At 48.4% G+C, this 27,303-nt stretch overlaps 1 protein-coding gene across 13 annotated transcripts in view; it reads right to left on the reverse strand.

Moving 5' to 3' along the window:
- The window catches only part of camta1b (calmodulin binding transcription activator 1b), a 292,596-nt gene that overhangs the window by 14,148 nt on the left and 251,145 nt on the right, over positions 1 to 27,303 (reverse strand). For 12 of the 13 annotated variants that reach the window (XM_018758623.2, XM_029246426.1, XM_018758621.2 and 9 more), the window contains 3 exons: positions 23,954 to 26,256; positions 22,053 to 22,179; positions 21,802 to 21,936 (listed from right to left, as the gene is read on the reverse strand). In XM_018758623.2, coding sequence (XP_018614139.2) covers positions 21,802 to 21,936; positions 22,053 to 22,179; positions 23,954 to 26,256 — 2,565 coding nt within the window. The remainder of the gene's footprint in view (positions 1 to 21,801; positions 21,937 to 22,052; positions 22,180 to 23,953; positions 26,257 to 27,303) is intronic. The other variant, XM_018758622.2, reaches the window with a different exon arrangement.

A 27,303-nucleotide genomic window follows, 5' to 3' on the forward strand; every position in this document is an offset into this window, starting at 1 on the left:
TGAAGGCTCATTCATATTATAGATAACAAATACATCCTGCAGACGTGCAGGTCTTCCAAGATCGAATTTCACGAGGGCATCTGAGAGTATCTCAGCTGATCTTTATTTGCCACTCCCTAGTCAAGATAAAATGAGTCCACTATAAAATGCAGATTTCAGTGCACTACAGCAGATATAACACATCTCAGAATGCTAATATGGCTTCATAAAGACATGTAGGAGAATACACTGATGACACTTTTTATTCAGTCATAACAGGTCATTGGTAATGTATAGCTGAAATTTTCTAAACAAATTTTAACATTAACACTATCCTATATTAAAACCAGGAAGGGGTGTGGTGGTGCAATGGGTTTGGCTGGGTCCCGCTCTCTGGCGGGTCTGGGGTTCGAGTCCTGCTTGGGGCGCCCTGCGGCGGACTGGCATCCCAGCTTGGGCGTGTCCCCTGCAACCCGTGTTGCCGGGTTAGGCTCCGGCTCGCCGCGATCCCGCTCGGGACGAGCGGCTGTAGACGTCGTATTAAAATCAACATCTGCTGTTAATATGTGTAAATGAGGTGAGTCAGTCCTTCCAAGGGGAGACTCTTTATTCCTGTATTCAAATTCCTCTAAAAGATAAGTAGCGGAGAGTTCCAGGTCAACATTATTAATTAATTAATTATTATTTAGAGAAATTGCAGATATTTTTATCTAACATGACTTACATAGCTTACAGTTTTATTTCACTAATATGCAGAGGTAGCAACAAATTTTACCGTCGTCATTTAGGCTGTAACTGCACATAAGAGAAAGTGATCAATAGAACATTAAGATCCTTCCTGTAATTTAATCTGAGCCTTCGAGTGGTTAAGGTTTCAAGTAAAGGTTTGTGCGCGCCGCGACAGCGAGTATTGTGTATTCGCGTTTCACGAGGCTTTGTCTGTCATTCACGGAATCACAGCGGTGCTACAGACGGGGGATTGCCGTAACACCGCTCCCCAGTCATCAGCGCATACAAAGAAAACATTCGCTGTCGAGCTGCAGTCATCGTGCAGCATCCATCTTCCACAAGTTTTGGCTACCCGAGGTCACGCTGTCGCTGGGGGTACGGGAACAGGGAGACTGGATGCATAGCGGAGGGTCCGGACGAAGGGCTGTGTGCGCGTGTCTGTATGTTACAAGTGCTACATGTGTATTTGTGTGTGTATCAGTGTGTGTGTGTCTGCGAGTGAAGACAGGCAGCAGTAGCCCCTGGCATGTCTTTGTTCAGACAGTGCTGCAGTGTGCTGCAGTGCAGATGATGTCATCTCCACCTGCTGCCTCTCTCGCGGCCCCCATCAGAATGCGGCGCACGTACGCCACGGTGGGGTAAGGGGGGGGGTGGGGGGGGTGGGGTGAGGGGATGGGGTTTGAGGGGGGAGCTGGAGCGCACGGCCGAACAGCGCTACAACAACATTGTGACATAATCACTACCCTCTGGTGTCTTTAATGGCCAAACCATCACAACCAGCAGGTCCGAAAAAAACAGATGGGAAAGTGAAGGACGCGCACTGGAGGTACGCAGCGGACAGCCTGTACAAAAACTCACGGCGCTGAGCACGGTGTCAGTCGGTCAGTGTTTGCTCCGCATCCGACAGGCTCCGCTGCGGTCGCCAGTGCTGCATCATTTAACAAAAACAAGCTGAGCGAGGATATGACAACTGGTATTATAGAAATTAAGAGTTCATAAATCCTTTTTTTGGCAGCCACACGCCAATATGCAATCCAGGGGAAATCAAGGGTAAAGTGGTCAGATGCGACGTGATATAACGAATCGCTTTGATTTCACACTTTTCCTTAATGATTGTGTTAATGCATTAGACGTCCCCCCCTCGCCGAGGCGTTGTCAGCTCACGCCTTCTGAGTGACCTGCCCAACTCACAGAAGTGTCACCGAGGTGCTGGACCTCACCGGAGACGCTCCGCCTGTCTGCCGTCCGGCGCCGCGGCCTGAGCCTCGCAGGCCTGCTCGTGCTGCTGCCAGGATGTGCCGCTGGCCCGCCTCTCCCCTCCACCCCCACCCCGGAATCCGTCAGAGCCATTTATACGCTTCGCCCTGGTTGCTCACTTTTATTGCGGCGTTGCATCATCCTAGAGTCGGCAGGAAAAACGCCGCATTCGGTTACTTTCTGCTGCATGCCACAGAGCTCTGGGGTTTGTTCAGCAGTGACTGTGGAGAGCTCCTTCCTCCGAAGTAGGGGCCAAAGCACCGTTTCTTCCCAAAAACAGGACGTCCGTGCTGGAGGTGGCAGCTACGGACCCAGGCTGAACCACGGTAAACGAGTTAAAGGAAAAAGAGGGTCATTGGAATCCCAGAATGTTGCACTTTCCTCCCAAAATGCTGAGCGGTTCAGGCTGCCCAGTGCCGGAGCACACTGGGTACCCTGAGCTTCTTCCTGCACTAGGCATTTCCTCTCTGTTTCACCCTACTGAACTCCTAATATGTACCGGGGCAGGTCCTTGTACCCTTGAGCAAAGTTCCAGTAAAAAAAAAAAAAAAAAACGTCCACCTGGGCAGATCTAAGCCACTCCGGAGGCAAACGTTGGCCGAAAAATAAGTGATTAAAGGGATTATTGCAAACATCTTAATTTATCGGCAGTTCCGTTGCGCACTAGTGTATATATGCCTCTGCAACCTCGGATCCATCGCTGAAGACCCGGCTTTACCCGCGTTCAGGTGTCTCCCATGTAACCCTTGGTCATTTTATTCAGAAGGCAACAGAACCCTGAGGACCCCAATAACAAAAACACCAAGGCTGGACTCGGAGCTTCAGCTCAGGGTTGCGCTTGAGCTCTGTGCTCAGAGAATCAGCACTGCAACAAAAACTTTCTTCCATTACCCACACTCATTTCACGCTAAGAAAGCTCACTTCGGAGTATGATACGGAAACCAAAGGGGCGTAAAAAAGAAGAAAGAGGCGGTCGGTGACTTTAGTCCTGACACAAAGAAGCCTGGGAGGTGTTCACCGGGCCCTTAGGTGTGACCCAAGTCATGCTGTCCCTTGGCCACACTGTCAGGACCGCAGCGCAACTGGTGGTGGAATGTCACAGCATAAAAACTCCCGATTTCAGAGACGGGGATGCTGTCCATTCAATAAAAACCACTGGATAACATCTTTCTAATAAAAATACGAAGCCGTCGAACGTGAGTACATAAAACGCATAAATCCTACTTGTCATTTCCAAGCATTTCCTTGCAAGGGCCTCCATCCAAAGAAGCATGAAAGTATAACGACACATAAAGACAGATATTTCACTAAAACCCCTTACTGGAGCCTAACCTGGCACCACAGGGCATAAGGCTGGAAGGGGAGGGGACACACCCAGGACAGGACGCCAGTCCATTGCAAGGCACCCCAAGCGGGACTCGAACCCCAGACCCACGAGAGAGCAGGACCTGGTCAAACCCACTGCACCACCATGCCCCCCGCCTCACTAAAACTATTCAGGCCAAATATGTTTCTCAGAAGTATAACAAGACCTGGGCGGGGACTTGAACCACAACCCTTCAACCAAAATGTCCCGAAGCACAATTTACCTGAAGCACCATGGTGCACATGTGCTTTCTGACCTATTGCTTGAACTTGTTAGGAGTTATATAACAGATTCTTTATACAGCAAGAACACTGTATGCAACTAATGGGCCTTGAATCAGCTGGGTGCTGGCAGCCAGCCAATTTAGCGAGGATTAAGGGTGCACGCTTACTAAATTATAGTGCAACGACTGCCTGTTAATGAGCCCCTGTCCACATTCCTGAGGAGACTTTGCGAGAAGTACGGAACGGAGACACACGGATCGCCCCTTTGGCGTAATCCTGTCACCGCTCGCGTATTTCGCGTCGCACCTCACTTTACCCCTCATGCGCTGCGTTGTTTCACGTACGGATCGGAACAAATCTCGAAGAAGCACGTCAAGCGCGTGCAAGCGTCTGCTCTGCCTCTGCTGCTGGCCCGCAATCTGGACGAGAAGACATTTATTTACGACAAAAAGCCACAGATCTCTGATGACCCTTAACAGCGTGCACCTCCCCTACTGAAAGACTGTTATTTATACCCCAGTGCGTGAAACAAATAGCTGTTGACTCTCTTACCCGTCTCTTGGCACGTGACTTCCTTAGTGCATGACTCCCCGAGAGTGTGAAATACTGGGACTGTGACTCCCTTTGCAATCCCCTACCCTGAGTCCCCCAACGTGTGATATCGGGAACATGTGACTCCGCCTCCATGACTCTTAGAAGACCATTGCTATGCTGCTCCCTTGCCATATTACTCATGTTATGCCTCATACCCTACGGTATGACATCCCAAGCACGTGCCTAGGTAAGTGTGTGAGGCTTCAAGGTTGTGACTCCTCTTAAGTGTGACGGCCCTAACGTTTCACTGCCCTAACTAGCAGTGTCCTAGCATGTGACTCCTAGGAAAACTGGAGCAACGAGCGACATTTTTCTGTCTACGCTCATAGAAGCACCCACAGCCAGGAAAGACCTTGAAACCAGGCAACGTAAACATAGCTAATTACCCCTTGGGCTCTCTGTATGTTTTTTTAAATCTATATTTGAATGGTCTAGTACGTGACTTTGCCGTAGAAAACGTGAAGACGTGCTTCTGGATGCCTTATGTTTTAACGTGTGAATTTTCACTATTCTTCATACATAAATACAATTAAAAAATTAACATGTATAGGCATACGTATTTTTCTCTACGTATGCAAAATGCACACGTCGGTCCGAAAGCTTGGATGCAAACAAGGCTAGGGTTATATGGACCTTGCTGGTTTCCCGATTCCAGAGGTGTGATCATTTACATTGAAGTGTCTTTTAATTCATACGTAAGACTGTGTTCAGGCTTATTGTGGTGAAGTACAGAGTAAAAACCAGCCATTTTAGCATCAACCGTTCACGCCGCGGAGTCGGCCATTTAAACGGTCCTCTTTTCACGCATGGAAGTGTGGAAATCTCTGCAAAATGAAAAATCTGAATTAGACTCGTAGTTCAGGGGCAACATTTTTTGTTTTATCACCCGCACCTCAGAATAATACGCTGAAAGCAGCATCAACCCAGATCGATGACTCTGGAGTTAAAATAAAGATTTAAATGCTCAAAATCACGTTGGATTTCGCCCTTCGAATGTCAACAGGGCAGGACTGCAAACAAGCAACCGTGAGGGAGAGAACGTGAGATAATGAACCACGGCAATCTGTCGGTTCAGTCTGTGGTCTACAGCGTGCGCGAAGAAAAAGTGATATTTCATATCGTATCCTCTTTATAAAAAAACAGAAAGGAGTCAGAGATGTAGCTGGCTTCAAATTGAGAAGGACTTCTGCATACTTCAGATTTCAGCTTTAGAGAAATACCAGGTCTACAGCTCTTTGTTGGATTGCTACGAACAGACGAGTGAAGTTAGGCAAAGCGGTAAACATGCACGGTAAAAACTGCGGAATCGAACCAACTCGATCAGAGTACCTTTTTACCATGTACGGTGTCACAGATGGACAGGACACATATAATGAGCAGAAGACAAATGAAAAGTGGACAATGTGGCATGTGGACGAGACAAATGCTGGTGGCGATCTGTCTGGCCAACCTGAAAAATATGATAAGCAGTATGTAAATTGTAGCAACAGCAAAAAACAGCCCAACAAGACTTAGAGCAAATATGATCCAACTAAACCATGACCCTACATACACAAAGAGGGTGTTATCGCTAACCATATTTACTGCACTTTTGAAAGCAGCCTTCTTTCTGTGATTATGTGACATGTCTCATTCACTGGTGCCATGATTGGACGTGGGATCGATTCCCACTCTGTGTGGAGTTTTTATGTTCTCCCTGTGTTTGCATGGCTTTCCTCCAGGTGCTGCGGTTTCCATCCACAGACCATAGACATGTGTTTCAGGTTAAATGGTGCCTTTTAACTGCCCTTAGTGTTTGTCTATTAATGTGTGTTACATTTCTCTAAAAAGTACACACACCTCATCTGAAACCAGTTGTCCCAAGCGGCAACACAGGGCAACCTGGCAACACAGGGCATACGGCTGGAGGGAGAGGGGACACACCCAGGAAGGGACGCCACTCCATCACAAGGCACCCCAAGCAGGACTCGAACCCCACACCCGCCAAAGAGCAGGACTTGGCCAAACCCACTGCACCCCACTCTCTCAAGTACAAATGGGTGAATTGCAGTAGGTAGGGAGTGTAGTCTACCTAAGGATTGTAAGTTGTCTTGGATAAAGGTGTCCAGCTAGATGTTACGTGGCAGTCATTGTACGTGTCTTTGGAGAAAAACCATCTGCTAAATGAAAAAATATGAACGTGCATGAATAACGTCAGATTCTGTACGGGCGATCATAGTTATCGTGCAGATCTCCCCCGGAAAGGGTCCAACGTCCGGCCTCTCACCCAACCAGGGGACTCTGTGAAGTGGCTGTTGTCCTCTCATTTTTAAAACACTCCATGGCTGCTGGGTCATATTTAACCCACACGGGGGCAACTTTATTAGTGCGGACACGACAACAACCCAATTAAGTGACCCAGGAAACCGCACCCAACGATCAGTTTATTGAAAAACACTCGCAGTTCTTCAAAGATTAGAGCTCAACAGTCGCGGTAATCATTTGTCACACGTGTAAAGAGGCTTGTGGGAAATTCGAGAAAGGTGATATTATCCATTCTTAGACTATAATCAGTCTCCGGGGCAGATGTTTGCAGCTGAAGGTAGCGAACCAGTGCAAGAGCTGAAACAGTAATCCGTCTTCTACTACCTGTGTGTCAGTGCGTTTCTACTAAGGTATGAAAATGGTCTTTCCAAGTATTTTATTGCTTTCAGATATAGCTCTTGCACAGCGCTTCAGCAGCATTCATAAAATCAAGTTACTGCAACTCAGTGTTAAAATAACTACAGCTCACTTTAATAAACTAAATACGAAAGTTCACAGAAAAAAAAAACTGAACACACAAAACTTTAATTGCATGAATATTTGCGTATGGGTGTGCTTTTGCAACAAACGGCAATACAGTTATTAGCCAAAACGCAAACCTTCCTGGTTCTTCCATGACATATTTTCCATTGTACTGAAAATATGCAGTTTTAATGTGAAATGTTTAACGTCAAATTCATGTCAAACCAGCATTAATGTGCATGTTCATTCTTTTCAAGAATAAATCAATAAAAAAAAATTATACACACATACATACGTCTCGATAGATAAATACATAAATATACACATATATAATGTTTCAGTGTGTGGACAGTTGAAGAAAAAAGATCTGCACTATGCTTATTTACTGACATTCTTTTAATTGACTTAACACAATTTCCTCATGAAACAAAACTAGACACTGAGTCTGCTGATGAGCTTAGATGAGCAATTTCCTTCGTGGAACTGCTTCCCGTCCCCAAAGAACTCTGTTTTGAGGACTTTGACCCGAAGGTGCTTCACTCTCAGATACGCATTTCCACCTGACTGCATCTCATTTCAATTTGCTTCCATCTCTTCTGACGGATAAAAATAAGACAGGGAGCAAGCACGTTGCCATTACATCAGAAAACCCTCCGAGCGTGACGTACTAATACAAGCTCCAATCCGACCCAGCCTGTCCGCACAACAATCACGGGCAAATTGCGAGGAAAGGCAGAACGCCAGTCTTACTCCTTGAGTCTCATTCCTCTACCTGATGACACTTACGCCCAAACACAAAATGCCACAGTGGACATGACCTGCAAAAGATGCAACAATCACAGTCTATTAACCCTGTTCATAACTTCATTTCAATGAAATTATGAAATGTAATCGAAAATAATGAAGTAGCACAAAGAACATATCCTAGCTCTGCCAGTGACTTAATGATTCTGCAGTTCTCACAGGTTGTTCAGGTAGTTCAGGGGCGAAGAAAATACCCATCAACAGGTTAACTCTACTAGCGCCGGGATCGAGGGAGAATAGAATAGAATGGGATGTACTTAATTGTCCCATTTCTGAGAAATTTGTCTTGGACAACCGTGACACGGCCAGTGCACAACAATGAACTCACATAAAACAATACATACCATGACATACAAGAAATAGGAAATAAAGCAACAATCGAAATATATTAAAAACCCGCTGTATACCAATCTAAAATCTCAGTGAGGGAGAGACCGTGCGGTAAATCCATTTGAGGGAGCAGGGCTGCCCGTGGCTTTGTTTACCTGGAATGACACTTATCTACACTGAGAAAGGATGTAAATCACAGAAGCATGTGCATCTCCACACACTGGCCTTTCAGAAGTGCGCTCAGCAGGGCAGCCAGGGTCTGCTGTCCACGAACAGGCTGCTGTCCACCTCTGGTGGTTCTGAAAACCGAGTGCGGCACATAAACTTTATTTCGCACCTACATACTTTTTATGATCTTATGCAAACGCTTCTTTTTCAGCAGCACTGCCCGTCGCTTCAAGTTTACATATGTAGTGCAGTACAACACATGAGGAGCGACCGCTGCGAAGTGTTTGGACCCACAGCCCTTTTCAGCAGCGGCAGACTTAAATAACGAGTACGGACTGAAGTGTGTTGCAGGTGGTGCTGCGAGCGCGCTCGGAAATATGATGAAGAGCGCGTTTTGAAACCGATCAGAGACGGTGGCGAAGCGCGCACAAGAAGTTCGGACCCAGTGTGTGTTTTACGCACGACAGGCGCTGACTGAGCGGTGTGTGCGTGGTCCCGCTGAACCGGCAGAACGACACACACTCCTGATACTCCTCGTGCCATCCGAACAAAGGAGCAGGAGGCTGAGAGGCGGCTGGAGCGTCGGTGCGAGCCGCGGGTGCCCGATGTGAGCGCGCGCAGAGCGCGCTCCGCGCCTGGACTCCGTTCACCGCGTGGGGCGGTTGCGCAAAATCCCACTTGTTACACCGGCGGCCCCTGCGCTCGTCCACGCACACGTCGATGCAGCTTTTTTTTTTTTCGACAACGCCGTGATTTTTACACTCTTGCCACACACATCAACAAAAACGCCGTTCTTTTACTCGTTCACACACACACACGCTGACAGAACACCGTCTTTTTCTTACACACCCTCCTCCTGTTACACAGAAGCAAGCGATAGCGGAGGCTCTCCGTGGCTTCAGGTGGTTTCAAGTTTTGCAATTCCTTTTGAAAAGTTTCTCAAAAGTGACTAAATGAGCCGTCAGCGCGTTCCGGTGAACTCGAGGCTGTGGTGGAGTGGAGTGGAGTGGAGTGGAGTGGAGTGCGTCCCGTACAGCTCGCGGTGCCACGCGCAGCGGACACCTCCCGGCTCCACACACACACACAGACACACACACACACACACAGCCGAAGTGGAAGTGGGGGGCACGGGAGTGGGCTGACGCGCAGCGAAACACACGCGCAAAGAACGAAGACACGCGGCTTACAAGAAGAAACGCGGGGGAACAGAGTAACGGAAAAGTGCGCAGTTAGTCGAGACAAACCCTTTGCTTTGTCAGCAGCGACACATGTCACACACACACACACAAGACAAGTGAAGCACAAAACAAAGTAGAACACAGCGCACAGAGCATGGGCTACACACACACACACAGACAGACAGAACACACACAGGAAAGGCACACTGACCTGCCACCCGCGAGAAAAAAAACGGACAACTCCTCTCCTGCGAGCGGCGCGGAGCGAGACAACAACGTGCCCACGAGTCTCGACCTCCTACTTCATCATGTTGCGCGGACGGCGTCCCCGCTTTGCGAACGCGCTCCCCCCGCCTCTACGAGCGCTGGGAGTCATCCCTCGGCACAGGGACCGGAACACCCGCGGCGCGTGCCTTCCCGCGTTCCTCCTCGAAATACACGCACGAAAATGTATATAAATCCCCTTCGCGCTCAGAGGAGCCAGATTGCTCAACAACAATAGAACAAAGTGGAAGAGCGCGCGGAGAGATAAACCCCCCGCCCCCTTCCTCTCCTCTTGCTCCCGTTGCCCCCCACCCCCGCCCCCCACATCCCGTCGCTCTCCCCCTCCCGCGCGCCACCGCTCTGCCCTCAGAGCCCGCAGTCGGAAACAGTCGCGAGGAGACGCTCGACGCGCACGTGCCGCAGGTAAACACACGCCCTACTTTCCAGCAGCGGCTCTCGCGCACCGAGCGCGCGCAGAGCGGAGCGTCGCGGCGTGTATTGTACCACGCGACGGTCGCCGAGCTAAAACCGCCGAATCCGACGTCCGCAGGGATAAACTTGGCACAAAATATAATCCTTTTACTTCGCCGCGAAGGGATCGATTAGCGGAGCAGCCGCACAGAACGTAACTAGGCGCGATAGAGACCTTTTTCAAAATTTTTCCTTCCAAGTGTGAGTACAACGACGAGGAGCTGTTTCTCCTGCCTGCTGCAGTGACACGCGACCAAGGCACCCACACCTTGAATAATGTCCCTCGCGAAACCCCTCGTCCGTTACGATTAATTCCTTGGCGCACTCACTCAGTCGCTATCCCATCCCTGATTATTTTTAAATCTCGCCCTGTCCCCAAGGGCGGCCTCCATCGTGTTTATCCGGCACCACCATCATCATCACTGTGATCACAAGGATGTCGTTTCACCCTGGGAGTGGCTTCGCGTTCACAGTCACATCCCACCTCCATCTCCCGTTGTTCTCTACTAATCACATTCACCCCGATGCCTCCTCCACGGATGCCGTTCCCATTATAGATCACATTATGGACGCTATAATATAACCGCCGCTCTGTGCTGGAAAGAGGCTGCGGCTCCGCTTTCCTTTGTGCTGCTGCTGCTGGCTCGTACCTGCAGTGCTGCGGAGAAACAGCCCCCCCTCCCCCCCCGCATTATGACAAATCAAGAGAGGCAGCTGTACCATTTAGCACATCACAGCACACTCCCCGGGCCGGCCTTCCACAGTCACTGAGCAGCACAGGCAGCGCTCACCGAAACAGGGTTTCATAACCCAGCGGCACCCATGTCACTGCTAAAGACCTGCTACAGCACATTCAAACAAAGAAGGCTACGCGCTTCTTTGCTGTTCCTGCTGTGAACGAAGAATAATTTACAGTGATCAAATCACATACATGCTGTCATTTTTTTTTTTGGTTCCCACAAAACAGGTATTATTGCCAGATGTGTTTTTCATTGCAGAAATGGACAAAAATAGAAATGAGGGTCTTGGACACATCTGCAGAGTACTTCCTGACCCTGGAAGCCCGTAGGATCATCTTTGAGAAATGACTGACATAACCTGAACTGTCAGTGGGTTGAGCAATTAGTGGGATGAGCAGTCAGTAGGATGAGTGGTCAATGGGAGGAATAGTCAGTGGGAAGAGTCCTCGGTGGGATGGATGGGCTTTCATTGTGATCGTCAGTCGGGAGGATGAGGAGTCAGTGGTGTGTTTACATGTGATGTGACGATCTGTCAATGGGTTGTGGAGTCAGCAAGATAGTAAATGGGGTTTTATTTTGATACGAAACAAAAGAAGAAACATTCAAAGCATGCAGCAATTTTGGTTTAAATCAAAGATTTTCACTGATGGCAAAGAAGAAAATATTTTAACTTTTTATCTAGCAGTAATAAGCTACAATGATGTAATGATATGTAAATAACCAATTTAACTTTCTGAGGCCTTGTGTTATTTCAGTATTCTATTCAGTAATACAGTATACTCATATTGGTATACATAACCCATAGTTCAGTGGATGGAAGTTGCTTTGGAGAAAAGCATCTCCTAATGTAGTAAAGTAAACATAGCTTTTTATTATTTTAAAACATACATGTAAAAGTAGGTACTTATGTTCCTGAAAAATAATGCAAGTCAAATAAAGGCAAAACAAAAACAATTATAATAAAATAAATAACAGTGGACAACAAGGGGTACAACACATGCAAGCAAGAGCTTACTTTGCAAACTTTGAGATCAGGAGACCGGGTCAAATGTTACACTTGCTCTGATTGGCTGACATGTAACGCTAGCTGGGATAGGCTACATGCAGGGCACTTCTGAATGTTTTTAATTCTTTTTTAAATTCTTGTTTTTGAAAAAAACAGTTTTTTTTTTTTTTTCCAAAAATAGAATCGTCCAGATGGACTATAACTGTAACTACATTTTTGAGATTGTAATACCACCACTAGGCGGTGTACATTTGAGCTGTTTTGGCACGTCTTTTGTTTTTATTGTAAGATATACAGCTGTATAATCAAACAAAATTCTGTAAATCGCTTTGGTTGAAACCATACAAAAGGGGGGCACGGTGGTGCAGTGGGTTGGACCGGGTCCTGCTCTCTGGTGGGTCTGGGGTTCAAGTCCTGCTTTGGGGTGCCTTGCGATGGACTGGCATCCTGTCCTGGGTGTGTCCCCTCCAGCCTTACGCCCTGAGTTGCCGGGTTAGGCTTCGGTTCCCCGCGACCCCGTATGGGACGAGCGGTTCAGAAAATGTGTGTGTGTGTGTGTGTGTGTGTGTGTGTGTGTGTGTGTGTGTGTGTGTGTGTGTGTGTGTGTGTGAGAGAGAGCGAAACCATACAATTTTCAGCTTTAAAAGTTAAACTTGTCCAAAATGACTGGTAGTAAAAAAGTGCATCATCTCCAAAATTCCCCATGCAGGGTCTTAAAACACGAGAGGGTTATGGTGGCACAGCAGGTTTGGCCTGTGCCTGCTTCCTGATGGGTCTGGGGTTCAAGTCCTGCTTGGGGTGCCTTGTGACAGGCTGGCGTCCTGTCCTGGGTGTGGCTCCAGGTTGCCATGACCCTGCTTAGGACAAGTGGTTTCAACCAGTGTGTGTCTTAAAATAAACATGTTCGATGAGCTATAGGCTACATGTGTCTTTATCATCAACATAGTAAGTAAAAGACTAATAAAATCTTTGCTACAGCTATAAATAAAATGCTTTGTAGGACTATTATCCTTGTTTCTTTAGTGATACATTGAAACAGATTAAATAAAATGTATATATAAATACACACACACACACATTTTCAGAACCGCTTGTCCCATACAGGGTCACAGGGAACCGGAGCCTACCCGGTAACACAGGGCGTAAGGCCGGGACGCCAGTCCGCCACAAGGCACCCCAAGCGGGACTCGAACCCCAGACCCACCGGAGAGTAGGACTGCGGTCCAACCCACTGCGCCACCGCACCCCCTATATATAAATAAATAAAGATATGCCCTTTCCATAAACGCCTATTCAGTGACAATTGTTGCCTGATTCATCCCATAAACAGGTACAGCGCTGCTGGTCTTGCTATTGATCACGGACATGAGGAACACCAGACATGAGCTGTGAACGCTGCGGGTGAAAGGCTTCCTTGTCTGCTATTGTTTCACTGACTTTCTGAGTGCGTTTTGCTGCCACCTAAAGGTGGGACGTGGAAATGCATGTCATTTCCCTCCAAAACGGGCGCAAATCTTACTAAACTGGGCCATTAAAAATGCCTTTAAAATATATAAACCAACCGGACACTTCTGTATTTTGAAGAATTTGCAACACCAACATTTTTAATACAAAGTAAAACTGTACACAGTAAATTAAGCACAAAATCAGTGTCGTCTTAAGAATAAACTACAATAACTCTGAAATGTTTCTGTGTTTGAATGACATGTAAATTTAGGGATAAAGTTAGGAAAGATGAAATTATTAAGACTTTAAGCAGAGATTGCTGACAAAACATGTTTAGCAGGATTTGCACTCATCTGTTTAACTGGGACTTTTTGTCAACAAAACAGGCTGCATGCCTGGAACCAATCCCTGGAACCAATCCCTGGTAAAGTACAGAAACAACGCAGACAGCACCTGTCACCACTTACTTGGTGACAGCAGGTAGCTTAGTGGTTAAAAACCTCAAGTATCCTCAAGCTAAATATTTAACCTTAAAAATGTCCATATGGTCATGGTAGAAGAAAAAGGGACAGCTGGTAGCTTAGTGGTTAGAGCTGCTGTCTTTGGACCTAAAGGTTGCAGCTTTGACTCTCACCTCCAGCTGTAGTACCCTTGAGCAAGGTACTTATCCTAAATTGCTCCAGTATAATTACCCAGTTGTATAAATGGGTAATTAAATGTAGGTAGTTTAATGTTGTATGACACTTTGGAGAACAGTGTCAGCTAAAGGAGTAAATGGTTAAGTAATGCAACAGGTAAGGATCACGGCTAAATTTTTTTGAGTTTGCGACTGGACTAAAAGGTGGAAAATGTGTCCCAGTGACCTGTCAGTGAACTTTGCTTCATATATGGCAATCAGGCCACTCCTAAGGCTGGTGGGTCTCTGATGATAAATAACTGTATTGTGTCATGTTTTCTCCCCCAGAGCTAGGTGAGACATCCTGATAAATGTCAGTAAGGAGGGGGTAGAGATGTGGAAGGGCTCCGTCCATGACTGCACAACAGGATGACACTCAGAAGTAGGAAATATGCCAGAAAGCACAATTCTACACACTCAAACTCCTCCTTTCCCCCACACAGCATGCTACAAATTCCCAGCATACACGAGTATGGTCCCAGGGTGCCTCTCTGGGCACCTAGCTGGGTTGTCTCTCTTCTTTACTGAAACCAGCCATTCAGTCAGGACAGCCCTTGACAGGAATCTTATGTAACTATTCTGCCTGTATTTCATACTAAAAAAAATCCAGATGGAAAAATAATTTGATGCTACTGCAGAACCTACTGTATAACAAGGCAACATCTAATTCACAGCTGACAGAAAGATGGATCCTGCTGACGTTAGAGAGGGAAGACCAAGTGACGCTGCCCATTTCATGCAAGGTCGTCCTCCATTTGGGGTAAGTGAATCAACATCCTTCCGTGTCTGCGACCTTGAGATGCCAGAACTTGCCTTGTCGCAACAGTCAATAAACCATTTTTTATGATGAGCTTCTCTGCAACTAGCTCGTTGAATGGGAAGAATGTCCCCAGGAAACCTCTGAAATAAAAGGTTTTAGCCACTAAAATGAAACTACTTTGGGTCATGCCATTGAATTCCACACACACACACACACACACTGTCTGAAACCGTTTGCCCCAAGTGGGGTCGCGGCGAGCTGGAGCCCAACCCGGCAACACAGGGTGCGAGGCTGGAGGGAGAGGGGACACACCCAGGGCAGGACGCCAGTCCATCGCAAGGCACCCCAAGCAGGACCCGAACCCCAGACCCTCGGAGAGCAGGACCCGGTCAAACCCACTGTGCCATCGCCCCCCCCCATTGAATTCCAGTTTGAAAAAAAAAAAACAGCCAAATTGGGCTGCACAGGGGATAGAGCTACTGCTTTACAGTGCCTGGACTGTGTGGACATTGACGGTTGGGGTGAATCTGACTCAGTCCTTGCAGTTTGTGTGTAATCCCTTTATTTATATGGGCTTCCTGCCACAGTCCAAAGACTGTGACGCGTCGAAGGATAATTGGTGATTCTAAATCGCCCTAACAGTGTAAGGGAGTGCATGTATGTATGACTAGCCTGCGATGCACTGGCATCCTGTTCAGGAGGTACCCTAATGCATATTGTGCCCTACGCCATTGGGATAAGCTCTGGAACCAGTCCCGAGGAGATGCTCTGTGTGATTTGTAATTCATTGTAGTGCCACTGATTTACATGCTTTTAGCAAAATCCCATTTGTTTTGTCATTGTTCGCATAAGCACAGTCGATATTAAAGTCGGTAAATCAAGTCTCACTATATGTTTTGCAAGTAGTAGGGGTTTGTTTAAAATCAATAAATGATAATGTAATTTAAAATATGTATTTAACCATCTTCTGAGCACCTGTGCATGGAAACACTCAATTTACTGTCACTGTGGTTTCATTTTTACAGGAGGACTGAATTTATATGAAGATTATAAAGCTTTTGCTCTGCTGAAAAGTTTTAATTATCTGGAATTGTAGTTCAGCGTGTTATTTTTGTTTCACAAGTAATTGTGTTGATTTTTTTTAGATCACCTGGCTGTTAATTTTATTTATTTTATATTGGTAGATTTAAATGAGATACAAATTAAGTAGCTTCTGTATAATTTGTCGTATACACACTGCAAAACATGTTTTCCCAATGAAAGCAAAATTCGGAAATAAAATGTAACACCCAATACACTTTTGGAAATGAGTGTGTTATGTATTTACAGTACTTTTTTTTTTTAAATAAGTGCACTTATGAACAGCGTTGGTGTATTAGGTTGTGGAGTGTAAAAGGGCAATTCTGTGATGGATATCACCGAACCATCTTGGCTTGCTTGACTTGCCGAGTCTTCATTATTGGGTGTGTGTCTTTGCACCTCATATTTATTGACTTGAGTGTAGTTTTTGCACAATCTGGGTGTGAATTAGGGTGGAGGTTTCAAAATTAGTCTTGCATAACTTGTACTTACATGAATACCAGTCTAAATTCCACCCTCACAAACTTCTTTTCTTGCACCAGCAATGCTCTGCATTTTCCACAGTGCCGATTACATAGATGGATCAGGATAGTTTAATCAGTGTGACGTTTTAATAAACTAACATAGTAAAAGGACACGAACCCTATAACAGGTTCCAATATTGTTAACATGGCATCGTCGTAATTTTTTTTGTATTTTTCTCTCTAAAAGAACTCTCAAGGCATGAACGTCTGATCATTGATCCTAGTTCTAGTCCTCGTTCCCGATTCATTAGGAAATGTCTTTAATTTGTACTGGAAATTCATTTCCCTTTTAAATCTGTGCTTGTTATTGATCTCTTCTAGGCTGCAGGTGCTTGGCAAGAAAACAGTGTTTGTACAAACTGGTCATTTTACATTATTTACATCAACTTGTACATTCCATGGGTTCACAATGCTGAAGACTGACTTTACAGCTTTTTACTAATGAGGTTTTCATTTGTGTATAAATCAGCCACAATACTGTCAAATGCATGTACGTACACACACACACAGAGAAACCGCTTGTCCCGAAAAGGGTCGAGGCGAGCTGGAGCCTAACCCGGCAACGCAGGGTGGAAGGCCGGAGAGGGGAGAGATACACACCCAGGATGGGACGCCAGTCCATCACGAGGCGCCCCAAGCAGGACTCAAACCACAGATCCACCGGAAAGCAAACACAAGCCAAACCCCCAGCACCACCCAATGCATGTGCAGACCATTCATAACTTAATGGCCTCTTTAAAGTATATTGGGAGTAGCTGCCCTACATCCCAAATTGGTCATATACAAGCCACACAAAAAAAGATTTCCACATTTCCTTAATACAGCACCTCTATTGCCTCCTTTTGCTTTGGCTTTTCTCAATGATTCTCCATACAGTAATGCAGTCTCCCTGCTCCTATGTTCACGTACGAATTGGTAACTGCTACAACATCCCATGCATCGCCATACAAACTGTGAAAGCGATGTGAACAATTTAGAACAGAACTTGAAGATATACGAATTTGCATTTATACGACTCTAGTGTATTTCAGCTTCCTCCCAAGAAAATCAGTTTTCGCTAAAAACAGTCCCTCCGTATTATTCATGCATGATTTGTTTTTTGTCATAAAATATAACAACTGTCACTAACCCTGAAGTTTCCAGGGCTCTGCAAAACTCCCCCACTCCAGCACTAAACTTGCCCCGGATGGGAAACAACCATCCACGTCTGCCTTGGGAAACGGGGAGAAACAATAGAGAGTGGATCGTAAAGAGAATGTTCAACTTACCGAACAGCTGCACCCATAAACAAGCCTCTCAAGTTATTAATGTCGTTGCTTTACAGCTTAAGCAACTTTCTATTTTATCCATATATACGACTTCAGTTATTAAAGCGACCGATACTGACCTGACATAAATTCATAGAGGATGTCATTATTTTCATGAAATTTCCCAGATCTCCAGAAGGCCAAAGAAAGCGTACAGTTTGAAACCACTAAACTAGGGTGAAAACCTTGTGTGAGAATAGTGCTCACGTGAAAGATGCTGTTACCCTGTTACTTTCAGTCCCGCGCTGCATGTGTCGTGAAGCAAGTTTACCAACCATCTTCGCCACCGTGAAAGCATACCCTTCGGTTTTTTTTTCCCTGATGCACGAGCACAGAGGAAGACGCTGAAAAAAGAGCGGCTCGGGCAGCGAGGCCGGTGATCGGGCAGAGCTTCCTTCGGGGAATCTGATGAATGAGAATACGCACCTCCCCAAGACCCACAGCCGTGCGTGAACGCACTCGCGAGAACGTGGCATCGACGGCACGGGCCTGTGAGCTGCTCTCCTACTTTCCACGAGGCTCTGCTTGGCAAATACTCGCACTTTGCACCTTCTCCCTCTGGGGCCCTCTGCATTGCAGCTGTCCCTTTCCTCTGCTCCCGGCAATGCCCTACTTTATCCCTTCAGTGTACACTGCAGCAAACCCCCACCCCCATCCCGCACGCATCCTTGCTGCTTCCCCCACTATAAATGGCTAGCCGGTGAGCCACCCCCTCCTCACACTCACTTTGCTCACATTGCACAGTGCCCCTCCGCATGATCTTCCGTCCGCTTTTGTCGCCTAAGACCTCTCGTCCGCAACATTCCGCTGTCTTTTTGAAAAGCACGCCTTTGATCCAACAACGCCCTTCCTTGCCTCCGCTTCGGTTTCCTTCCTTGTTCTATCTGTGCTCCCTCGTGCGCTTTCCTTCCACGGATCGTGGGACAAAATACATGGCGAGACGAGTAGTTTCGCGCCAAGAATGTTGGATTGTTACCATTTCTCCGACGCAGGGTCATAATGGTTCACAGCCTCTCGCGGAAGCAGAGGATGGATGGGATGCCAGTGCATCGTAGACCAATCCCAAACCCTCACACACGAACGCAGGGAGAACATGCAGTCCCCATGCAGGCTGACTCGGATTCAAACCCGCATCCTATCCCACAGCCCAGGAGATGTGAGGCACCAGCGTTACCTGTGTTACCCTGTCGCCTATAATGCCACACTACCAACAAACACATCCATACTGCACCACCCATCCACACAGACCGCTCAGTTCCCATAGCGTGTACTTTCAGAAGTAGCATCCTTGAGTACCCAGAGCAGATGCTCAAACAACGGACCGCTGTTGAAGATCCAGCTACATATTCAGTTTTTTGAGCAAAACTGAAACCCTCTGCTGTATGGTATGGCTGCGGGATTATGGTATGTATGATATCTTATACTGTACATCACATAATATGTATCTCCTCACCTCCTCTCTCCTGTATAATCATTTAAACAACAAGCAAAGTATAGAAATAACTGTTAATGTAAAAACTACCCAGAACTATTGTTTTACAGCTAATTTCAAAAGCAGAACTTCATGTGAGGAGACAATATTTTTGAGATTTGGCCTGTGATTTCAGGATTTGGACACGATCGCTCATATCTCACTTCCTTTCGTGAATTCCCCGAAGTGGAGCTCCATTGTACCGTGCGGCGAACAAGCGCTTGGTAAATGTTACAAAGAGATCATATGGTGCTTTTATTTGTTACATATCTGGCAAGCTTACTTATTCAAAGCAACTTAGAGGGCTCTTTTGTTTTGTTGTGTCACAATAAATAACTCGCAGAATAATTTCAGAAAGCGATTTTCACAGAGATAAAAGGGTGTTCAGAATAAAAGGGCGTTAATAAGCGATGTCATCGATGAAATGTGATTATATTGTTCGTGGTTTGTCAGTTTCTGAGTGAATGAGTGTGTGTGAGTGATTGTCCTGTGGTGGACAGGCATGGTCTCCTGGACGTGCCGTATCTCACGCCCCATGCTTCTGGGACAGGCTGCAGATGCTGTATCCCCGGGGGGGTGGTGGTGCAGCAGGTTTGGCCTGTGCCTGCTCTCTGGGGGGTCTGGGGTTCAAGTCCAGCTTGGGGTGCCCTGCGATGGACTGGTGTCCTGTCCTGGGTGTGCCCCCTCCCCTTGTGCCCTGTGTTGCCGGGTTAGGCTCTGGCTTGCTGCAATCCCTGCTCAGGACAAGCAGTTTCAGTCAATGTGTGTGCACTGTGTCCCTGCACTGGACATGGGGTTGTTGATGATGGATGGATGGATGGATGGATGGACTGCTTTAATGTTATTGATTAAAAAATATCCATCGACTGCAAAAAGATAACCCACGTTACAGGTACCCTGCCGGACTTGTGCCAGCGGTGTATTACTCAACACTCGGTTTTACACCACCCCAGTCAGGGATTGAGCGGTAGAAAGGGCCAAAAGGGAGTCTTCGGCTGAAGTGAATTTAGGGCCTTGCTGTGGGCTGAAGCCACAGAAGGTCTCATCTCTAATGTGGTTTCAGTTCCTCCTGCAGCTATCCTGGAAGGCAGGCAGTGTTTTAAATAATAAAAATGTACCTACAATATTCATGCCACATTTGGAGTGCAAAGAACAGCGAGATGTGTGATGAAGTTTTCATCCCAGCAAGTTCGTTACATTACATTTAAATTTATTCGTTTAGCAGACGCTTTTCTCCAGTTGGTTTATTCAATATTCGTTTCCATAGTTGGTACAACAATGTTTGCATGCCAGTTAATTAATGACATCCCACGGCATTAACTGCAGCAAGGTGGCACAGCGAGTAGCGTGGCTGTATCACAGTGCCTGGGTGGTGCGAGAGGGCGTGGGTTCGATCCCTGCCCAGTCTGTGTGGAGTTTGCATGTTCTCGGGGTGCTCTGGTTTCCTCCCACAGTCCGAAGACATGCCGTTCAGGTTCACCCCTAGCGTGTGAGTGACAGAGTGAGTGTGTTCCGCTGATGTATGGATGAGTGACCCATTGTAAGTAGTGTAAACCCAGTGTGGGTTTCCTCTGGGTGCTCTGGTTTCCTCCCACACTCCAAAGACATGCTGTTCAGGCTCACCCATAGTGTGTGAGTGACAAAGAGAGTGTGTGTGTGTTCCACTGATGTCTGGATGAGTGACCCAGTGTAAGTAGTGTATCTAGCAGTGTAAGTTACCATGGTGAATAAGGTGTGTGGGCTGGTAACACTACATAGTATCCATTGTAAGTCGCTTTGGGGAAAAGTGTTTGCTAAGTGAATTAATGTAAATGTAACGATGTATATACTCCGATCGCTAAGAAGAAAATTATTGTTTTAATTGTAGTAGATACGCTTGTCCGCGTTTACTCCGTACACAAAAGGGATCCGGTATTTAGGGCCGCTCAGCAAACCCGTGCCGTGTTTCATGTGATCCTTAAAAAAAAAATCACTAAGTTTGTATTTCCTTCGGAACTGAGTAGGCAGAAAATTTGCTTGCTCCGCAGGAAACTACCCAACGGTTCTGGAAGCAGATGTGGATAATGCAAATTCTCGGAATGGTACATGGAATTGTTATTACCACGTAATGTGGGATCCAGCACCGAAGACACTGACAGGGTGACACGCTACTTCCCCGCACTGCTCGACGACAAGTGAGCGTCGCATCTTTTCAGCTTTAGTGAACCTGGCAGAAACTTTTATCAGGAGCAGATGGTTCCACCGAGGCCTGGACCAGAACCAGCTGGTAACAGAGGAGCTCCACCTTGTTTGGATGCCCGCGTTCGCACAGTTTCACCGAGCCACAGAATCTGCTTCGCGTAAGGACCGATGCATCGTTCCTCGGAGGTGGGAGACGGCGGAAGTGCTTGGTTAAGCCCAGCTGGACAAATCGCCGCCGTGAACGGTTCTAGAGCTACCGGCCCCATGCTTTGTCCTGAGCTCCTCTCACCGCCACAGTTACGTGGCCCGCAAAAACACACTGGCGTAATGAAACCAGAGGAGGTGTTGAAAGAGCTGAGAAAAATCACAGACATCAGACATAAAAAGGCCTGAGATCTGGAGGCCTTGATTGACGAGAAGCATGAAGAGCATCGCACTGGCGTGGATTCGACAGAGGAAACAAAGCGGAGAGCAGCTCACCATCCAGAGACAACCAGTCGTGCTGGGAGGAGGGCAGCGCGGGCAGGGCACGGGCCTTGTACTCAAACACCACGGAGTTGGAAATGATCTGGTTGCTGACTGCCACCTGCAGGGTGACCAGGCCTGTGTCGTGGGCTGTGCGTGTGGGGTCGGGGGGGGGGGGGGGGAGAACGGAGACGGCATCAGACCCTGCAACAACAGCAGCGCAGCGTAGACAGGGAAGACACTGCAAATGGGATAGAGGGGCTTACCTGGGCAGTAGCAGCGCAGCACCCCGGGCTGGATGAGCGAGGCTGGCACTGTGATCTGGTCAAATAAGCAGCTATAGCTGCTGCTGGCCTCCTGCCAGGGGCCTGTGATGAGCACCTTCACACCACCCTGAAGCAAGAGCAACAGCAGGTGGCACAGCGTTAGCAAATCAATGACAGCGGCGACATTCAGGGTCGTTTGTGTTCGCGATAACGGCCAGTAACCGGACCAGTCAACTGTTAACGAGAGGGACGCATTTGGACTTGTATAAAACGTCTCATCCGGCAGCTTTACAGCCTTGCCGAGCCCGTGTCCTGCACGTCGGCTCAGGACGTGTTTCGGTGGGGCGTGAGATCCGATCTCCCGAGCCTCACGATGTTTTACTCACCCACTGCATGTTTTTTAGGGCTAAAAAATAAAGATTGACACGTGTTTGAACCCACACGCATGCTTTCTGAACCGCTCGTCCCATACGGGGTCGCGGGGAGCCGGAGCCTAACCCGGCAACTCAGGGCATAAGGCCGGAGAGGGAGGGGACACACCCAGGACGGGACGCCAGTCCATCGCAAGGCACCCCAAGCGGGACTCGAACCCCAGACCTACCATAGAGCAGGACCCGGTCCAACCCACTGCACCACCGCGCCCCCCGTGTTTGAACCTTGAACACAAATTTATAACTTCAGATAGCTGGGATTACTTTCACAGCTGTATTTCCCAGCCAGTACTAGTTGAGCTCGGCCGGGGGACGAACGGTGGGAGGAGCACCGAGGAGCCGTCTTGCGTTCGGTAACGAAACTGCAGTCCGGCCGCTTGTGGTTGCTGACTTTAACTTGTGCGAAAATGCAAGTTAACAGGATGGGGTGAAACTACGAAGTTCTGGGGCAGGGTGACAAACTGGTTGTCTTACTCTCCAGCTGTCCACTTCAGAAATAGCTGGTGACGGCAGTCACACCTGGTGAATGCATACTACTAGGGTACTTTCAGCAGCTGCTACTGTAGTTACTGCCCTTACACTTACTTAACAGACACTTTTCTCCAAAGCGACTTCCAATCAGCTCTATGTATGTTATCAGCCTACACATCTTATTCACCGCGGTAACTTACACTGCTAGATAACTACTTACACTGGGTCATTCATCCATACATCAGTGGAACACACTCTCTCTGTCACTCACACACTATGGGTGAACCTGAACAGCATGTCTTCGGAGTGTGGGAGGAAACCAGAGCACCTGGAAGAAACCTGGGCAGACACGGGGAGAATATGCAAACTCCACACAGACTGAGCAAGGGATCAAACCCACATTCTCTCACAGCACCCAGGCACTGTGAGACAGCAGCGCTAATCGCCATGCCGCTCTTCCTACAGCAATCCAGCACCTCCCTGCCCCAAGATGTTCACTGCTACTACTTCCACCTCCATGAGTAGGTGTATCTTCACTTAAAAAGGATCCATAAACTAGATGCTCCTGTAAGTAACCTGGAACAAAGATCAGTAAAGAATATCAACAAAACGGAGGCCTCGTAAAGTCCGTGCGCGCTCTGCGGCGATGGCTTCCCGTTCCGTTGGCCAGAAAACACTTATTTCCATCCCTGAGACAGAGCACTATTTAAAATCCACGCTGAAGTTTGCTGGAAGTCACTGAACAAATTCTGGCCTCAAGACTCCTCAATGGGCTTCATTCTGAGAGAGTCCTGCCATCTAGTGGACAGGACGAGAACAACAGGCTGAAATTCTTGCAAAGCATCAGCCAATCATTTGTAGCTGAAAAATATTTATGTGTGAACCTCTCTTTGAAGTATTTCAATGAACGATATAAATCACTGTCAGGACTGGGTTGGAAACGCTCAAGATGTGACAAGCTGAACCTCATGCAAAAGCGCAGCGATGTGAGGCCCTCACCTCAGGGTAGGACCACTCAGGGGAGTAATCGGTCACCATGAAGAGCCTTCCGGTGGCCTGCAGCATCCCAAGAGCACCGTGCACGACAGCGGCTGACACCACCTCCGCCACGTGCATATAGGCCAACGAGGCTGCTTCTCCCGTCGCTCCCCCAGCCCCGCCCCCTCCACCCAGGGACTGGGGGCTGCAGCAGGGCTGCAGACAAAGCTCAGAGGGGCTGTAGCCAGCCCCTCGGCCGCCTGCGTCCTCCTGACTCGCCTGAGCGGCCACCGTGCTCGAGGTCTGGCTCTCTGCACCAGCCTGGCTCATGAGCTGGTGAGCGTATATGGCTCCGCCCTGCCCCACCGTGGCCCCGCCTCCTTCCACAGACATGAAGTCATTGATGAGATCAGAGAACTGGTTCCCGAAGGAGATATCAAAATGGTCCAGGTTGATCTCCATGCCTCCTCCGCTGGTGCCGGCTCCACCTAAGCCCTGGTGGGTCCCCATTGTGTTGTAGAGCCCCTGCACCAAGCCTGCCCCCTGCAGAAGGGGCTGCAGCTGCTGATGGGGGCTCCCGCTGGTGCCATTGCTGGTGCTCCCATTGTGCAGTGTCCCTCCGTCACCTGCCCCAGACCCTGGTGTGCCTCTCCCTCCGCTGTCGGAGGCTGTCTGCAGGTAACTCTCTGTACCCACCCCACCATCTGCGCTTGGGCCCCCACAAGCCTGCAGATGATCCCCAGACTTGTGTAGTCCCTCCACCCTGTTCTCCGAGCCTCCCGACTGGCCTTCCCCTGGATTTCCCGGCTGTTCCATTCCCACAACCTCCTCATGCTCGGCTCCCAGCCCGGGGAAGCCCCCCTGGTACTGGAGCAGCTGCAGCGATCCAGGTGGGCTGTGTCGCTCTGCCGGGGGGCTCCCGTTGCAGCTGCTGGCGTTGTGCTGACCCTGGTGGGCATGGCGCTGATGGAGGTGCCCGTTGCTACTGGGGGAGTCAGTCTTGATCACTTGCAGGCCTAGATAGGACCCAGAGTCGTGGGAGTTCTGCTCCAGCAGGTGTGCTTTCTGCCCGGAGCCCTGGCCGCTTTGTGACGCTGGCTGGGTCGGTGGTGCATCTTGGAGGAAGAAGCTGGGTGAGCGGCTCTGGTGTGCCAGGTGGGGGCTGGACATGGGCTGGCCATATCCTGCGGTCACGGTCCCAGAGGAGTAGTCCTGTTTGGGCTCAATGGCACTGAAATCCATCTGCTCCAGGGTGGTGCTGGGACTGAGGCCACCGCCCGAGGGCACCAGGGAGCCCGTGGGCGTCAGAGTGAGAGAACCCTGGGCGGTTGCTGTTCCCACAGAACCGGTCACGTTGCCTCCGCCGCTAACCACCTCCCCCATCTGGTAGCCGCTCTCCTTAGCCAGCTGCTGTTCAAAGGAAGTGTCCTCCGTCTTGATGTTCTTGACCAGTGAGGCATTGAATCCGTACCCGTTGTCAGTGATTGGAGGAGAACGGCAGAGGCTCCCGTTGCTGCACCCGCTGCCTCCGGAGTTGGCGGCGCCCTCACTCTTCAGCCCGTTGCCTCCATAGGTCTGGCCCTGTTTGGGGTTGTTAAGGAAGCAGTCAGGATCAAAGTTCATGGTGGTCTCAGGCAACTTGATGCCCCCGGAATCCAGACTGCTGGAGAGGACGAGCTCCTCCGACACACCGGGAGCCGACAGCATGGCCAGCCCTTCCGAGGCACCCGCTCTGCTCCCAGCTGCACCCCCCGCGCTAGGGTAGGCAAACTTGTGGCTGTCGGAGGTAACAGCCAGCACCAGGCCCTGTGAGGATGCGTCGGGCCCTATAAGGTGGGAATTGGGGCCCGTGGGAGACATGCTGTAGACGGGCTCGCCGGTCACTTCCGACATAAAGACCGTGGCGCTCTGGGATAGGCCGCCCATGACGGAGGCCATGTGGCCCATGGCTGCCACCACGGGGCTGTCGGCCACATCGGGGTCACTGTTGAGGCCGCTGCTGATGGACACGGGTGAGTTCTGGGTGGTGTCTGGCACTTCCACCTGGTTTGTGGAGGATACCTCCGTACTGCTCTGGTGCAGCAGTGCCGGCTTCTGCACCTTGCCGTTGCGCTTTTCTCGGGTGCCGCCCCCGCCCTCGGCCCCTGCCCGGACGCTCTTGGCCCCACCTCCTCCGTGGCTGTGCTCGGTCTTGCCTTCGGAGACATCGTTGTTCTGCACCTCGGAGTGCCCGCCGCTGTAGGCCACGGAGCGCGGATCGACCTTGGGGGAGATGATGCGGTGCTTGGCGCTGTTGCACTTGTGATGCAAACTGCTTCCTGCACCTGCGGGTGAGAGTGGCGCACAGAGAGACAAGAGGAGAATGAGACGCTCTGGCTACGACATTAATCCATTTGTCTTTTGCCACTATTTCATGAGTCGTGCGAATTTTATATTTTCGCTCCTTCCGTAACTCTTTCTCGTCGCTAAAAGGGGAAGCCGTAATTTAAAAACGTCTCCGTCCAGGGAGTACCTCCCCTCACACCTTATGCTTCTGGGGTAGACTTTGGACCTTTGCGACCCTGCATCACGCAGGTGGTTATTGATGGTGATCAAAGAATGAAACATTAGTGCTGGTGCCTCATGGAGTTTGGATGTTCTCCTTGTGTTCATGTGGATTTGCCCTGGGTGCTCTGGTTTCCTCACACAATTCAGCAACACGTGTTTCATGTGAATAGCGTTTGTGTGTGTGTTACATTGCTGCGGTGTATTGGCAAGTCAACGATTGTAGGCAGTTTTGTGTTGTATATCTAGCGTCATGTGTCACCTAGATATTATAAATTACTATTAAATTAATATTAAATACTACCTTTAATAATTAACATTAAATATTACTGTGATAAAGATGTCAGCCAAATATAGCATTTAGCTGATACCTTTTTCTGAAGTAGTTTTAGTAGCAATCAGTGTACCTCGCTTTGGAAAAATGCTTCTAATGAATGAATAAATATTAAAGACAAGCTAGAGACAATCAGTTGTGTCATAAATATAAAATATATGCCAATTATGTTATCACTGTCATAAATAAAAACACCATTTATTTTGATGTTTTCATTTATTATAGGTGACATGTTTCTTTCAGGAACTGATTTTTTCCCGTAAGAAAAAAATTTCAATTTGACTCCCTCTCTGTGGAAATGTCCCTAATGAGATGATTTCAAGGAACACGTTAATCCCATTTTTCTGGAAAGGGTGGGTCTTACTTTTGGAGACCGTCCGGCCAAAGCTTCTGGCCACTGCACTGGGATCGACATCACCTTGTGATGTGGTCACCTTGTGTTGACAAAGTAAACACACAGTACATCGTTGACATTTTGTGTTCATAAGGAGCG

The sequence above is a fragment of the Scleropages formosus genome, chromosome 2 (assembly GCF_900964775.1).
Source record: "Scleropages formosus chromosome 2, fSclFor1.1, whole genome shotgun sequence".
Lineage (NCBI taxonomy): Eukaryota > Metazoa > Chordata > Actinopteri > Osteoglossiformes > Osteoglossidae > Scleropages > Scleropages formosus.